At 46.8% G+C, this 17035-nt stretch overlaps 1 protein-coding gene across 1 annotated transcript in view; it reads left to right on the top strand.

The window, feature by feature from the left end:
* Positions 1–16706, top strand: part of GLI3 (GLI family zinc finger 3) — a 312258-nt gene extending 295552 nt beyond the window's left edge. The window contains exons 11-15 of the mRNA XM_052638613.1: positions 877–1026; positions 2084–2248; positions 8372–8662; positions 13082–13409; positions 14374–16706. Of these exons, the coding sequence (XP_052494573.1) occupies positions 877–1026; positions 2084–2248; positions 8372–8662; positions 13082–13409; positions 14374–16706 (3267 nt within the window). The remainder of the gene's footprint in view (positions 1–876; positions 1027–2083; positions 2249–8371; positions 8663–13081; positions 13410–14373) is intronic.
* Positions 16707–17035: the final 329 nt, after the last annotated feature.

The raw sequence follows: 17035 nt of genomic DNA on the forward strand, positions 1-17035 counted from the left end.
CTGGTATGTCTGTAGGTTGCACCTGTCTCCCAGTTGTAGGACATTTGATGTATGGATCCAAGGAACTCTATTAATATACAATGGGATTCTAAAACTTTGAATCGGAATTCAGAGAAATTTCAGGGACATTCAACTTCATTTTAAAAACCAAATTCACAGAATTCTACAGCTGTAAAGAACCTTAGAAACTAGGGGATTTGTTCCTTTATTTCGTGCAGGAGGATAGCACAGACCCTCCTCTGTGCTATCCTGTGTTTTGTTGACGATCACCTGGCCTTCATTTTTAGTCAAGTTCATTTCTCTGTGATTCTTATCAAAAGAATGATCTCCCTAATTGGAACTAAAGTGCCATTTGAAAAAATGCTTTGGTTTTTCCTAGTTCTTGTTACAGACATGTGTGTCAGTGTGTGTCTGTGTGTCTGTGTGCCCTTCCTGCAGTCTTGAGTCACATCACTAGCCCAAGTGCCACCCAAGGCCTGAAGAGGGTGAGAGCTGGAGGTCCCCTCTGTGGTCACTTCACCTTGACCCCAACTTGGCAGGTGAAGGATAGCAGAGGCCCAGAGAGGACGTGTGTGTCTCACCCCATTTCACCACTCCTGTCTTCCATTGCCCTTGCAGTACCTTTTCCAGGACTCCAAGATTCTTCCAAATCCTGTCACTCCTGGTAGTTAAAAAAAAGTGTCTCTCTACAGTTGGTAAGAGCAAACTGACTTAAGAAATGTACTAACCAGAACAGAATCGTCTGCCATACGGGAAAGGTACCTTGGAGCCTTTAGGACTTAAGCTTAGGGGGTTTGGGGCCCTCTGTTATGCCGCCTGCAGGAAAGAGTTGTATATTTCCATTTGATTTCTCTATTTTTTTTTTCCCAAACCCAGCATATAAATAATGACCATATCCATGGAGAGAAGAAGGAGTTTGTGTGCCGGTGGCTCGACTGTTCGAGGGAACAGAAACCCTTCAAAGCCCAGTATATGTTGGTGGTCCACATGCGCAGGCACACAGGGGAGAAGCCTCACAAATGCACTGTGAGTCCTGGGGTGGGGGAGGGGCGGGATGTCCACTAAGAGGGCATCTTGCACCCGTGGGTCCTTCCTCCTGCTCCAAGAACCAGAACCGTGCCAGCTGATGAGTGGTGGGAGAAGAGGGTTGAAGCACTGTGTGATAAACTCCTGGGGCTGGGAGAGGGGAGAGGAGGGAAGAATTAGAGAAAGAACGCTGACAGCTGAGCTCTGAGAGATATTGGAAGGAAGTGTCCTAGACCCACCCTGTCCAGCCTGGTGGCCTCAAGACCACGTGCTTTGGAGAGGAGCTGATTTTTTTCAATTTTATTTAATGAAACACTTGGCTAACAGCAACTGAGTCAGCCCAGCTCTGCAGAGTAGCTGGTGGGCAGGTCATAGCAGGGACCGGCCATCTAACACCAGGAATGACCACGGGGCCACTGGGCTTGCTCTCACACCAGGGTCTGTCATACCAGAGCCGTGGAAGACACAGGGAAAGGCCAGTTTCAACTTGAGAAACTTCAGTTGACTTTCAAAAATATAACCTGTATGGCTTTAGAGTTTTTCCTCAGCCCTCCCCCCCCCACCCCCCGCCCCCGTCTGTCACTGTGGCCCAGTACAGACCTAAAAGTAGGAGGCTAAGCTTTCTTTCACTAAGGTGCCCGCCAGGCACACTCAGGACTGAGCCTTGGTACTTTACATGTTAAAGGGCCTTTACAAACAGGATCAAATTCCATGTCTTTGTAGGGACACAAAGCCATATTAATGAACTTTGTGCTGAATCTGAAATCAGTGGGAATTCAAGGAGATCCCTGAGCAGATAATGAAACCCATTGTCCACATTGAGTGGCCTATTAAAAAAAAAAGTCCCGGGATTTTTACTAGCACTGAAAATGCTTTCTCTAGAATTGCCCTGAGCCCACCATCTGAATCCCAATAAAGGCAGAGTTTAGTAGACTTTTGTTCCTTGGTTTTGAAAAGCTGCCGACCCTCCAAACGTCTGTCTTTCATTCACTTGGAGCAAGTGAGAGGCAGAAGTTGTCATTGTGTGGGGTCATCCAGATTTACCTGTCGTCCTCAGTTTGAAGGTTGCACAAAGGCCTACTCGAGACTCGAAAACTTGAAAACACACTTGAGATCTCACACTGGAGAGAAACCATACGTCTGTGAGCACGAAGGATGCAACAAGGCTTTCTCTAATGCCTCCGATCGCGCCAAGCACCAGAACAGGACACATTCCAATGAGGTAAGGCTCCTCTGGGAGACGCCTGTTGGGTCCAGAGCTCAGGGGGCGGAAATAAAGAATCCTCTGGGGAGACGCAAGCCTGATCCATTGTAGTTTCCTCTGGCCACTCCCAGCATGAGTGGATGTTAATGCGCGGGTGAAGGCTTGGGGGCCCTCAGAGGAAGGGCTGAAACCTGGTCTTGGATGGGAGAGACAAGCTGAGGACGGGGGAACAAGTTTCCTGTTGTTCAGTACTGCCACCTACTGGTCAAACAGTAGGAGCATTTAACTTGGAATTCCACCCACTCGCTCTGCCTGGAATAGCAGGAATGCATTTGAAGGACCACGACCCTGTAAGCACTAAGGAGAGACCGAGAAGAGAGGTGTTGACAGCTGACAGCTTACTGCTAAGACAGCCACTTTTATTTGCTTTCTCCAGGTGGTATCTTCAAATGCATTATATCAAAAAAGACTTCTGCAGAGCAACCTGACTTGGCTAAATAGGATTTCCAGACAGTCTAAATTCCAAAGGGTCTTGGAAGCTTATTCTCAGAAACTCAGAATGGTTTCTAGTCAATTATTTAAGATAATATATTGAGTAAAGCTTCAAGGGTTTCCTGTTGTGTTGTTGTTAGTTCAAGGTATTTATCCCCCACACATTTCAGAGAAGTGTAAGAGTAAATGAAAATGGTTTCTAATTCACTTTGCTTACATTTTAACTCGCTTTTGCCTGCAGATCTCTAGCTTCTCCTTGAAGGTCTAGCTCAAATTCTGCCTCTCTGTGAAACCTTCTCTTGAATGAATTCAGAGATTAGCACAAAGGCTTCCCACATCTGTGTTGGAAATAAGCTAGCTAACCAGAGTTTGTTCACGAGATGTAGTTCTGCCCCACAGAGTGGGTCATCTGTTTGACTGAAATCGTGTGAGAGAGGGAATATTTTGACCTTGGTGTGACTCTCTATATGACCCTACAAGGTGCCAGCCAGGCCCTTCATGATCTTCCAGAGAAGAGCTGGAAGAGGGAATTTGTAAAAGTGCAACATTCCGTTCACTGGCCACTGGCTTGAAGGTGGCAGAGATGGCCCTCGCAAGTTTCCTTCCAACTGAACTGACAAAGGAAAAGTATCTCAAAAGGGTTTCGCCACACACTACAAAAGCACTCGCGCACATAAACTCACACACATGAGTTCACCTTTACAGACCCTAGTGGAATAAAGAAACCTGAGTCCTTTGGGATCTATAATATTGATCCACTGTTTGCAGATGTTTTAGACAAGATGCCGCATCTCCATTTTCTTTTTATGTCAAAAATGCTTTTACAATGTGTGGCGAAGGTGAAAGTCGCTCAGTTGTGTCCGACTCTTTGCGACCCCATGGACTATACAGTCCATGAAATTCTCCAGGCCAGAATACTGGAGTGGGTAGCCCTTCCCTTCTCCAGGGGATCGTCCCAACCCAGGGATTGAACCCAGGTCTCCCGCATCACAGGTGGATTCTTTACCAGCTGAGCCACACATTGTAATCCAATGTACTTGTTTTGTACAAAGTTTTAGGGGGTCTGAAATAGGCAGATCCATAGAGACAGAAAGACTGGTAGCTGCCACAAGCTGAGGGGAGGAGGAATGGGGTGACCGAAAATAGGTACAGGGTTTCTTCTTGGGATGATAAAAATATTCTGGAACATGATAGTGGTAACGATTGCACAGGATTGTGAATGTGTTAAATGCCCCTGGACTGTGCCGTGTAAAACGGAGTTCTTCATAGTATGTGAAGTACGTCGGGCTGTGCCGTGTAAAACGGTGTTCTTGATTGATAGTATGTGAAGTACGTCGGGCTGTGCTGTGTAAAACGGAGTTCTCGATAGCATGCGGATTACGTCGGGCTGTGCCGTGTAAAACGGAGTTGTCGAAAGCATGCGGATTACGTCGGGCTGTGCCGTGTAAAGCGGAGTTCTCGATAGCATGCGAATTACGTCGGGCTGGGCCGTGTAAAACGGTGTTCTTGATTGATAGTATGTGAATTACGTCGGGCTGTGCCGTGTAAAGCGGAGTTCTCCATAGCATGCGAATTACGTCGGGCTGTGCCGTGTAAAACGGTGTTCTGGATAGCATGCGAATTACGTTGGGCTGGCCAAAACGTTCATTTGAGTTTTTCCATATGGACTTTCCATACACATTTTTGGCCAACCAAATATCTCAATTTAAAATGTTTCAGGGGATTTGATTAACTTAACCTAGAATTTAATTAATCTATTTCTATTTCATATACTTAGGTATGATTATGACCAGACTCTTAGAAGGCATACATTCCTATAGATTCTCTCCTGTTATTGTGGAGCCAGTTGGGCACTGAGAATGTTAGAACTTCAGCAATTTTTTAAAAGAAGAACTTCAGCAATGAATAGATATAAACATGCTTACTGAGTTTTTATCTTTTTATGAGCTTCAAATGTGTGCCCACATCTGTTTGCTTTAATGAAATGCATTATAGTGGAGCTTGAATTCTTCTGTGCATTAGAAAATGCAATGTTGTATGAGAGTTGAATATCCATCATGAGGTTAAAATGTATCTTGGTCAACAATATCGTTCACCAAAATGGAGCGATTTACCTAAAATAAATGATTAACATTGACCATGAACACATAAGTAAAATTTTATTCACAATCACGTAAATCATTTTTCTCTGTTCCATGAATAGAGAAAGCCCTCAGCTTTGCCTATGAATGGTAGACAGTTTCAGATACATCAAAATTGTGTGTCCAGGAAATCCAGAGTTGTATCATCAATCAACCATAGACAAATCCAGATGTCTTCTTTCATTTATCTGTCCTCTTATTTGTATCTTCATCCTTTCTCTGAACAAATATTGATAGACGGTTATCTGGCAAGCAGGTTGCTATTCTGGATGAGGCAGATGGCGTGGAACAGAATAGGAAGCAATTCCCATTCAGGGAAGCTAATCTAGCTCTCACCCCCGTGACTGTTCTGCCCATGCAGAGCCACTGAACCATCGCAGAGGCCTCTGACCAGGCTCCCTACTCCAGAACACGGAGCTCCTGTTCCACCCCAAACCAGATGAAGCCAGTTTCCTTGAGCTCTCATTTAGTTGTATCTCCCTATACAGAAAGTTCCAGAGGCTCCATCTTTCCTAGGAAAAGTTTAGATGTCTTATGCCTGTATTGGATTGGCCAAGAAAATATTTTTCTGTAAGATACTTTGTGAACTTTTTGGCCAACCCCATATCTACTTTCACCTGCTCAACCCCAGTCTTCCTTTTCCACAATCCCTTGACCTCTCACCATGGTGAACATGAACACAACCTTCCAGACAGCATGCCCACATGCCTGGAGTGGTCCTACTTTTGGACCTTTGCTCTGAATACTTTTTTTTTTTGTATTCTCTTGCCCTCATTTTTATCCTTCAGCATCTTGTTCATCTTTCAGGATCCAACTACAACAGCTTTTCTTAATCAAAGCTCTGTTTATCGAGCACTTACTATGTGTCCCATATCACATCATGGTAAGTACTATGTATACATGGTCAGATTTAGTTCGTACCCTGACCCCATGAGCTGGGCATTATACCCAGATACAGAAATTTGATGATTGATGCCTTCCACCATCTTCCCAATGAAAGAATGGCTCCCCTCTGTCCATATCCTTCTTAGCATCCACACTTTTCATATTTTCCATTCTTTGAGATTTAATCCTGTCATTTATAAAACTGTGCTCACAGAGTCTTGTATCTGGTAGGGATCATTAAATGTTTATCTATAATTTTATTTGGATAAATTCTACAAAGTCAAGTAGAATGAAAGTGTTCACAAAGTATCTTTCAGTTCAGGGAGTCAAAAAGGCAATCATGGTGGCAAAATTTAAATGTCCAGGACAGGAAACATGGGTAAATTAGAACCCTGACAACATTTATCTTTACCTACACTTAGATTCCATTTCAGTCATTAATCAGAACAGAATTTGGGGTCCAATCTACATCATGTAGTTAGTGTTTGTTGTGAAGTGTTGTTTTCTGACCTTGTGTGCTTGGAGATTTTTGTAGGTGGCTATTGTTTATGTGCACATACAAGGGCACGTGGGCACACATGTTCTTGTTGGTCTTGGAAATGCAGGAGCTGATGAATATTAGTAGATTCATTCCATCCCTAGCTGTGTCCTCATTTCCAGATTAACCCATGATACACACATGCAGACATCTATGGGAAGAATCGTTCTTCAGACCTGGAATGCTGGCCTGGCTTTGTGCTCCCTCTCCCCGCCCCAGACATTGCTGTCTGCCTGTCAGAGCAGTGCAGTGAGCCAGCAGCGGGCCGGGGTCAGACACTATACAGTAATAGCACTAATCGTCGGAGCCATTCTTCTGTCCCTAATGCATAGAATTTGATGTGCTCATTTCATTATACATATATATGCTGCAAATCACACAAGCTCCTGAAGAGAAGTAATTTGTAGTTAATGGGAATCAATTCAACCCAAAATTATCTCAAATTTGGAGGTGAGGTCTCTCAGCATTCTGGAATCTTTACCTCACTCCATTAGGGCATGCCATAATTTTAGGCAGCACTCAGTCTGTTCTTGGGCTTTTAGTGGAAAAGCATCATTCTATAAGACAGGGACTCTTTTCTAATCCAATGGATACATTATATTAATCATGTCTTTCATGAATATTGTTTATCTAATAGCTCACCTCCTGATACATACAGATGTAAATATAGACTCATATAAGCATCCGTGAATATATTACATTTCAAATGAAGTAAACAGAATCACAATTCTGATGTTGGTTATGAATATAATGCTAGCAGTTCTGTGATGTGAGTAAATATTCAACTACAAGGGTCTGTGTCATTTTTGGTGACTATGGGTTTGACTACTGACCCACACAGAAAATGAAATTAGCGTGAAGTAATTTCTAGACCTTAGCACTCAGGAGCAGAGCCTCACCCAGAAATACTCATCTCCAGAATGACATCTACCAGCCCTCATCGGCTTATGGGTGAACATTTGTGGATACTCCAACAGGGCTTAGGACTTTGAAGACCAGAAAGGTTCTGGATATTCTGAGCCCTGAACACCCCACACAGCTGTAATACAACCCAAAGGATCATATTTTAGTGATATCTAACCTAGGAGAGGCTACAGCAATTTTTAAAAATATTTATTCATTTATGATATATTTGTCTGCACCAGGTCTTAGTTGCAGCATGCAGGATCTTCCGTCTTTGTTGTGGCATATGGGCTCTAGTTCCCTGATCAGACATGTGGGCTCTAGCTAGAGCCCCCTGCGCTGGGAGCACAGAGTCTTAGCCACTGGACCACCAGGGAAGTTCCAGGCACTTATTATTGTCATTATTATTTTCTACTATGTCAGTGTGTAAAGAGCACATTTTAAAAGGTGGAAGAGTGATTTTAGGTCTGGGAAACAGGACTTGGTAAAAAATGTCTTCACATAAGCTCCCCCCAAAGATGTGTAGCATTCTTCTCATGAAAGGATGGGTGTCTTTTAAGCCTTCTTTTATCATCACCATCAGCATCACCACCATCATCAAATTATCTTGGATACCATGTGACCCCATGACACTTCTTCCTACTCACAGAATAAATTATTCCAGGAGCACAAACACAATTTACATGTTCTAAGCTCTCCCTGTGTGTGTATGTGTGTGTGCACGTGCACACATACACTCAGTTGTGCACTATTCTTTGCGACCCCATGGATTGCAGCCCATCAGGCTCCTCTGTCCATGGAATTTTCCAGGCAAGAATGCTGGAGTGGGTTGCCATTTCCTACTCCAGGGGATCTTCCTGACCCAGGGATCAAATCCATGTCTCTTGTATCGCCTGTCTTAGTAGGCGGATTCTTTATCACTGTGCGACATAGGATTCCCAATCTCTCCCTGAGCCCTCTCTAAAATAGTAATGTGTTCAAGCTAGATTCCATGGACCCCAAACTGTGTCCAAATAGTCTTTATTAAAAACCACTGCACCATTTAGAGGGCTTTGAATACCTCAAAACCTTGTGATCATGCTTTGAAAGAATTAAAAATATAATGAAGAGCCACAAGAGACTGTTGGGCTGGATAATCACTTTGATAACAATCTATTCTTTCATTGTTGGGGCATTTGACAGAAACCATATGTGTGCAAAATCCCCGGCTGCACCAAGCGCTACACAGACCCCAGCTCCCTCCGGAAACACGTGAAGACTGTGCACGGCCCAGAGGCTCATGTCACCAAGAAGCAGCGAGGGGACGTGCATCCCCGGCCCCCGCCCCCGCGAGATTCCGGCGGCCACTCACAGTCTAGGTCACCTGGCCGGCAGACTCAGGGAGCCCTCGGGGAGCAGAAGGACCTCAGCAACACTACCTCAAAGCGGGAAGAATGCCTCCAAGTGAAAACGGTCAAGGCGGAGAAGCCCATGGTATGTCATTCGCTTTCCTTCTGATTGTCCCAGATCTCTAAAGGGGCCAGGTAGGGTGCTGAGTTAAGGGAGGACTGCATCACTCCTGTCCTCACTGGAACCCACTGTTTGATTTAAGGAGATCAGAGCTCGTTGATCTCAATTGCTTACCCCAGCTCAGAAAAGAGATTTGAGGTTTCCTAACTGCTTTTTTTAAATCGATCTGGAAGTTGTGGCAGGTAGACACACACCACTATCCACATTTTCAGGAGGCCTCGAACATAAAGAATTATTCATCGGGTCCTTCTGTAAAAATGTTTTCTGACTTCTGTGCCTTGGCGACCCCAAGAGAAATAAGCCATGCACCAGTGCTGAGTTGCATCAGTTGTGTCCCACTCTTTGTGACCCTGTGGACTGCAGCCCACCAGTCTCCTCTGTCCATGGGATTCTCCAGGCAAGAATACTGGAGGGGGTTGCCATGCCCTTCTCCAAGGGATCTTCCGGACTCAGGGATCAAACCCGTTTCTCTTATGTCTTCTGCACTGGTAGGTGGTTACTTTACTACTAGCACCACCTGAAATAAGCCATGGTCCCTGTTCTTTAGGGGTCTGCAGTCCAGTGGGATAGGCAGACCAAGAAAGCTTGGGTAATAGGGCTCTAAGACAAGTCTGGGTGCAAGCATTCAGAGCGGAGCTAACAGGGTGCACTTGGCAATGCCATGGGAGGGGCAGAGGGCAAGTGGCCGCCAAGTGCAACACTCGGAGTGGGAAAGGAATCTGTGCAGGGGCCCAGGACCTGGCACAGCCAAACACGAGTCATGGGGCCCCAGGGGAATGTGCCAGAGTAAAACAAGGTGAAGATATAAAGGGATTTTTAAATTTTTTTCCGAATTTTTAGAAAAGACAACTCCTGTGCCAATCTAGAGATTAGTTGATAGACTTGAGACCATATCTAAAGTGATTCCTGAAACAAGGAGGTAGAAAGCAAGGGAGGGATTTGAAAAATGTCATCAACAAAAATCTTACAGTTTGATGACAAATAGGACACATGGATTAAGCTATTGCTGTGGCTTCTTTCAGACTTCACTTGGTGATTTTTGCCTTATGCATGGGCCAGAATAAAACAGCTAATATTTTCCCAAAGACAAAATGAAAAGAGTAGCAATCAGAGGAGATTTAGTTCATCTGTATTTGGCATATGTATAATGGAGTCAGCTCTGTGTTTTGGGTTCTAGTCTGTCCACTCTTTGGATGTGAAAGGTACTAGGTAAGTCACATGCTTAGACTTCCACATGCATGGGAACGATCAGGCAGGCAGATTTCTACTCAGTGTAAGGAATTATTTGCATAAAATTAGAAAAGTGCAGGAATTGGATGGACATCCTGTGAATTCCTGAGTGATATCATGTGTAGCCAGTATGTATGGGCAGGAACTAATACGCATATGACTTAATTGCATTTTAGTGACTAACTGAGTTTGTCTTTAAACTCTTAAGAGTCTTAGCAAGTGACATTAGGTCTAGCCAAAAATCGTGCAAATAAGCTATCTTGTCATTATTTCCCTATGGATAGCTGTACTTTGCTTTTAAAAAACACCTTACTAAGAAGTTTATGTATGTGTTATAACTGATCCCTATACATTTAAATTAATCAGTTCATAAACTGTGTTTTATATACTTTTAGGGGAGGAGTATTTATCAGTTTCCTAAAATAAAGTCCACCTGTATAAAAATTGTGCAAAAGATTTAACCATTTATCCTTAGTGTTTACTGAAACAAAGAAAGTGAATCTGTGGTCTCCTAGATAATGTCATTGAAAGACAATGATTTATATTTTTAGGACATCCTGTGAGCTCAGAGTCCCTGGTACCTTTTATGTACATCCTTAGCAAAAAAGAAGGAAAGAAAGAAAAGTTATCACTTCTCCAAACACTCATTATTTAAAAAGAAAATTGGTAGAAATAAAAACATACAGCGATTTTGCTCAGTGACATCTGAGATGCTCCAAGATGTGAAATATTTTATGAGATATAGATATATTGATATAGAAACAAACTGCTGGAAAGAGATTTCAGGATTTTGAGACTAGGCCCCATATTTTACAGGTGTGGAAACAGAGGCTCAGGTTAATAAATTAATCAAATTTCCACAGGAGACTTTTTTATGTATATGTGCTCACACATGTAAATGAGTAGGTATCTTCGTAGATGTAGTTATTGAAGCATGTGAGATATACATTTCTAATATTCTTTCTTTAAAAACTTGTCTTTGATTTGTTCATCACGCTATAAATTAAATTCTTTCTTCTTTTTTTCTGATTACTCCAACATCTCTTCTGTGTAATGCTCCTAAATGTCTTGTTCTCACTTCCTAAGGACAGTGGGTAATAAGGTGAGGGAATTTTGGCTTCTCTGCTCTCTTTGTTTTGTTTTCATTTTAACATATAGCTTTTTATTTATTTCATTTTCTTCAGTCTTTGTCCTTTGTGATATCTTTGGTAGTGAACATTGCCCAGATATGTTTCCAACATAGAAGCAATGTGTTTCGAACATTCAGCATGAAAATGTGGAGTTAGATGTTGAAATTCATCGTTCTATTTGTCTAGGATTCCATAATAAATCACACTGAGGCCGACCAAGCAGATGTTCTCAAAGACCATTTAACTGTCATGTTGACTAGTGTAAATTTATTCTTGGACCAGACGTGCACCACCTTCTTAGAGCAAGAGCTGGATGTACTTGTTGGCAATCTAACCTGTATTGAACTGTCGGGGTCCTTTAAGGATTTTCTAATTGTAGACGCATGAGAGCCTTCTTCCAGGCCCTGTGGAAACGTGAGTCTGCACTCTTCCACAGGGAAGTGTGTGTACATACACACAGATTCACACACACACATACTGATTTGACAATCCGAGAGGAAATGTCATTCAAAGCCCTGGATGATCTAAGTTCTCTGCAAAGGAGCAGGTGGTCCCTTTGGTGCTCTGCAGAAGCAAAAATAAGCCAGGCTTCATGCATTCATGATCACATTTGTGCATCTTATTTTTCTCTGCTTGGTTGCCCAGGACACACTTAGTGTACCATGTGGTGCTCACCTAGAAAGTGTTCATTTCCTTGGGTGTGTGTACTGTGGTCTCAGGAAAAGTGTGACAGGTTCCACGGAAATGACCTGTGTCCAGAGCCCCTTCTGACAGCACTGTGGTTCCACCTGAGACCATAGCCGTGTGTACCAGAGTGTGTGTAGTTATCTCTCCTTGCTCATGGGCTGCTGTCAGACTCTAGTTGCTAGGTAACACCAGAGAGAGTGCTACAGAGGAACAGAAGTGAGGCCAGGCCAGGAGTCTAGGTCATCACACTGTTCGCTCTGTAACTTTGGGCAGTCACTGAACTTCTCTGAACATCACTTTTCTTATCTCTACGAGAAGGATGCAACTGTTTGTCCACCGGGGCAGCACTGGAATTTCAGATGGGCCAGGTCCAGGTTGTGCAGACCGCTCAATGCAAGCCAGAGTGCTCCCAAATGTAGACATAATGAGCTGTCCCCATGGTCAGGGGCCCCTGGAGGAGGGGTCTTTCCCTGAGAACCTAGTGGACTAGATTAAGTTCCCAAGAGTTGCAGAATTGGCTTGCCAAGTCCACTTGGTTGGGGTTAGGGAAACCTGGCTTGATTCTCCTAGTGCAAGGCCAGGTGTACACTGGGGACTGGAAGACGCCTGTGACTTCCCCCAGAGACTCCTTTCTGTCTACGGCAGAAACTAAGTGACTGAAGTCTTCCCTCCTAAAACTGCTTTTACATGTATCTCCCTACTTGGAGTTTTACAGAGCAAGAAAATGTAGAAGGAATGGACAGAGATTATAGAGCTTGGGGAACCAACCCTGAACCGTAAAGAGGGACTGGTTGGAGGGGAGGTAACATGTGTTCCTGGCATATATATCCTGAGGACTAAAGCATTTATACTAATAACCACTAATACTCCCCAAGCCAATTAATTACTACCTATTATCCAGGTCTTTTTGAACTTTGTGTGTTTTCAGGGCTTCACTCCTAATTTCCACAACAATCCTTAGGATAAATAAATTGTCCCCACTTTCTGGATAAGGAAACTGAGGTTTAGAGTGGCTAAGTAATTTGCCCAAAGGCTCAACTCATGGAGGTGGGGTGGGAACTGAGGAAATGGGACGCAGAGTTGGCATCGGGGGAGGGATTCCATGGCTGCTGCCTCACACCTGGCTCCCCCTGTTGTCCATTGCCCTCCACGGTACATCTGCCTGCTGGCCCATCCACCATCACTGAGCTCAGGGGAGGCCACCTCCATTTACTAGAAAATAGCTCTTCTCCCACTGAGAATCCCGCAGGACTTGATCTGCGGGGTTGCTCATTGTCTGCTCCCTGGCCTTGATCATCTAGGTAACATTTATTTCCTTTTCTTCTTGACCCCACAGACATCTCAGCCAAGCCCTGGTGGTCAGTCTTCATGCAGCAGCCAACAGTCCCCCATCAGCAACTATTCCAACAGTGGGCTCGAGCTTCCTCTGACTGATGGAGGTGGTGTGGGCGACCTCAGTGCCATCGATGAAACCCCAGTCATGGACTCGACCATTTCCACTGCAACCACAGCCCTTGCTTTGCAAGCCCGGAGGAACCCAGCAGGGACCAAATGGATGGAGCACGTCAAACTAGAAAGGCTCAAACAAGTGAATGGAATGCTTCCACGACTGAACCCCATTCTACCCCCTAAAGCCCCTGCAGTCTCTCCTCTCATAGGAAACGGTGAGTGCCAGCCAGACCTCTTGTCTGCTCAGGGTTTTCTGTTCTTGCAGAGGCAGCCAGAGCACTGTGTGGACCCAGGTCCTTGGGTTTTCTGTTTGCTTGTTTCCCCACCAGCCCTAAAATAATGCTGGAACTATGCATATTGGTGTTACCTTTCTGGAGAACCCATATTTTCTTGGGTTAGCCAAAAAGTTCGTTCAAGTTTTTCTGTAAGATAATATAGGGGGGAAAAAACCAATGAACTTTTTTGGCCAACCCAATAAAAGCAGACAGTAAGAGGATAATACTGGAATGAAAAGCAAAACTGCGTGTTACTCATATTCTGATGGTGAAATCATCACTATTAGATCAGAGTAAGGAAATCTTAGCTGCAGAGGCATCCAGAGTTAGCCCCTGCCTCTGATTTCCAGTCTACAGCCAGTGGGTAAACAGTCACTTTGACCAATGTGGGCACAATTCAGAGAAAGGGAAGCCACTTCTGCCACTGTTGGCCCCTAGGCGGTTTGCATTTCTGAGATTACACTCAGTACCTGGAGCAGAGCCCAGGTGTGAACTCCCCCACCCCACCAAATCAGGTGCCTTACACCTGCATAGGATGTCGGAGGAAGCCCTGAGAATGGGTATGAGACCCTCAGAATGCCTTCTGCCCTTGGGCTTCCTGTAACTTGAGCACTGTATGTACACCCTGTGGTTCTTCACTTTGCCCTTGCACTACACCTGCGAAGGCGCTTAACTCATCCAGGGAGTTGTTACTGCTTTGTTTAAGCCAGGGAATCCACCGCTGCAGCCTGCCGCCTGCTCACCCACCCCCTTATTTCGTCACTGGCCCTTCAGCATTGCAGGGCAGGGGTGGGTCACCGTGACCAGACCGGTCATAGATTGGTTTGGTTTGGTTTGGTTTCTGGCCCCAGAACCTGTGTTGTCATCCCGAGGTGAACCCGTGTCTCCCACGCTGTCTCTGCAGGCACGCAGCCCGGTACCAGCTGCAGTCTGGGCGGGCCCATGCCCCTTCTCCCGAACAGAAGCGACCTGTCTGGGGTGGATATCACCATGTTGAACATGCTCAACCGGAGGGACAGCAGCACCAGCACCGTCAGCTCCGCCTACCTGAGCAGCCGCCGCTCCTCTGGCATCTCGCCCTGCTTCTCCAGCCGCCGGTCCAGCGAGGCGTCTCAGGCCGAGGGGCGACCCCAGAACGTGAGCGTGGCCGACTCTTATGACCCTATCTCCACCGACGCCTCTCGCAGGTCCAGCGAGGCCAGCCAGGGCGACGGTCTGCCCAGCCTGCTCAGCCTCACTCCCGCCCAGCAGTACCGCCTGAAAGCCAAGTACGCTGCCGCCACGGGCGGCCCCCCGCCCACGCCGCTGCCCAACATGGAGAGGATGAGCCTCAAGACCCGGATGGCCCTGCTGGGAGATGGCAGGGAGCCGGCGGGGACCCTGCCTCCCGTGCATCCTCCTCGGAGATGCAGCGACGGCGGGGCCCACGGTTACGGTCGGCGCCCACTGCTGCCCCAGGATGCACTGGGCAACGGCGTGAGAAGAGCCAGCGACCCGGTGAGGACGGTTTCGGAGAGCCTCTCTCTGCCCCGGGTACAGCGATTCAACAGCCTTAACAGCTTCAACCCTCCGGTGTTGCCTCCATCCCTGGAAAAGCGCAACCTCGTGCTTCAGAACTACACGCGGCCCGATGGGGGCCAGGCCCGCCACTTCCACTCCTCTCCCTGTCCCCCGAGCATCACTGAGAATGTCACCCTGGAGTCCCTGACCATGGACGCCGACGTGAGCCTGAACGATGAGGACCTCCTGCCCGATGACGTGGTGCAGTATTTAAATTCCCAGAACCCAGCCGGGTATGAGCAGCACTTCCCAGGCACCTTCTCTGATGACAGCAAAGTGCCCCACGGCTTGGGGAGTATACCCGGGGACTTTGACCCACTGGGACTGCCCGATAGCCATGCCAGCCACACCAGCAGCCAGCAGTACCGCAGCCTGGAGCAGCCCTGCCCCGATGCCAGTAAATCCGACCTGCCCATTCAGTGGAACGAAGTCAGCTCTGGCAGCGCCGACCTGTCCTCCTCCAAGCTGAAATGCGGCCAGCGGTCCATGGGGCAGCAGGCCCGGGCCTTCGGGTCGTACAGCCACATGGGTGTTCACCCACAGAATCCCTTGAGGAGTGGGGCTGGCCCAGCTGGGGGGTATCCGACCCTTGGGGAGCATGCCAGCTCCTTCGGGGGCCTGGAACACTTAGTGAGCCACGGTGGCGGAGCTGGCACCAACGGGAATACCTTCCATGAACCACCCTATAAGGCCCAGCAGTATGGGAACTGCCTCAACAGGCAGCCTGGTGCCCCCAGCTTACTCGATGGGGCCTGTGGCCCTGGGATCCAGGCAGTAAAGCTGAAAAGCATCACCATGCAAGGGAGCGGGAGCCATCTGGATTTTGGCCTGTCGGTGGCGTCGAATGAGTCAACCAGCAGCACGGTGAATGGCATGCCCACCCCAGACCCCACAGGGCAGGGGTACCTGGCTCAGCAGCTCCTCGGTGACAGCACACACCCGCAGGGGGCAGGCCGCTCCGGGCAGAACCTGCTGGGGCAGGCTAGTGCTACCTCACACATCTATCAAGGGTCGGAGAGCAGCCTGCCCGGGCCTCCCAGCATCAGCGTGCAGCCGCCAAGTGTGGCAGCTGTCAGGGGCTACCAGCCATGTGCTGGCTACGGGGGTGGCCGGCGCCAGGCTGGGCCGAGGGGTGGTCTCACTCTGCAGCCAGGACAGTTCAGTGACCCGAGTCAGACCTGCAGGGTGAATGGCATCAAGATGGAGATGCCAGGACAGCCCCATCAGCTCTGTTCGAATGTGCAGAGTTACTCTGGTCAGTTCTATGACCAAACCGTTGGCTTCGGTCAGCAAGACATGAAAACTGGTTCCTTCTCCATGTCAGAAGCCAACTGCCTGCTCCAGGGGGCCGGCGCCGAAAACTCTGAATTACTCTCCCCAGGTGCTAACCAGGTGACAAGCACAGTTGACAGCCTTGATAGCCATGACCTGGAAGGGGTGCAGATTGATTTCGACGCTATCATAGACGACGGGGACCACGCCAGCCTGATGTCGGGAGCCCTGAGCCCAAGCATCATTCAGAACCTTTCTCATAGCTCCTCCCGACTCACCACGCCGCGGGCCGCCCTCCCGTTCCCGCCTCTGTCTTTGAGCACCACCAACATGGCAATCGGGGACATGAGCTCTCTGCTGACCTCCCTCGCGGAAGAAAGCAAATTCCTTGCGGTTATGCAGTAAGCATTAGGGGAAAAAACAACTGCCAAGAGACCTGAAACTTTAGGAGTTTAAAAGATTAAATTGACCCATTTTTGTTTGGCTGAGTTTTTTTAGTTCTGTATGTATTTTAGCGATCTCATCTCACCTAACTGGGATGTGTTTCAAGTATATTCCTTTTATGGAAAAGGACTCTGAAAAGCCCTAAAGTATTCTAGGGAGAAACTGTCTTCCATTTCAGTTTTGAATCAGTATTGTTACACTCAAAACATCCTCTTTAAAAAAAGAAAAGAAAACTATCAGCCTGTTCCTCCCTCCCCTGTCTTTTTTTTAGTAAACCGGTGTAAATGGTG

The sequence above is a fragment of the Budorcas taxicolor genome, chromosome 4 (assembly GCF_023091745.1).
Source record: "Budorcas taxicolor isolate Tak-1 chromosome 4, Takin1.1, whole genome shotgun sequence".
Lineage (NCBI taxonomy): Eukaryota > Metazoa > Chordata > Mammalia > Artiodactyla > Bovidae > Budorcas > Budorcas taxicolor.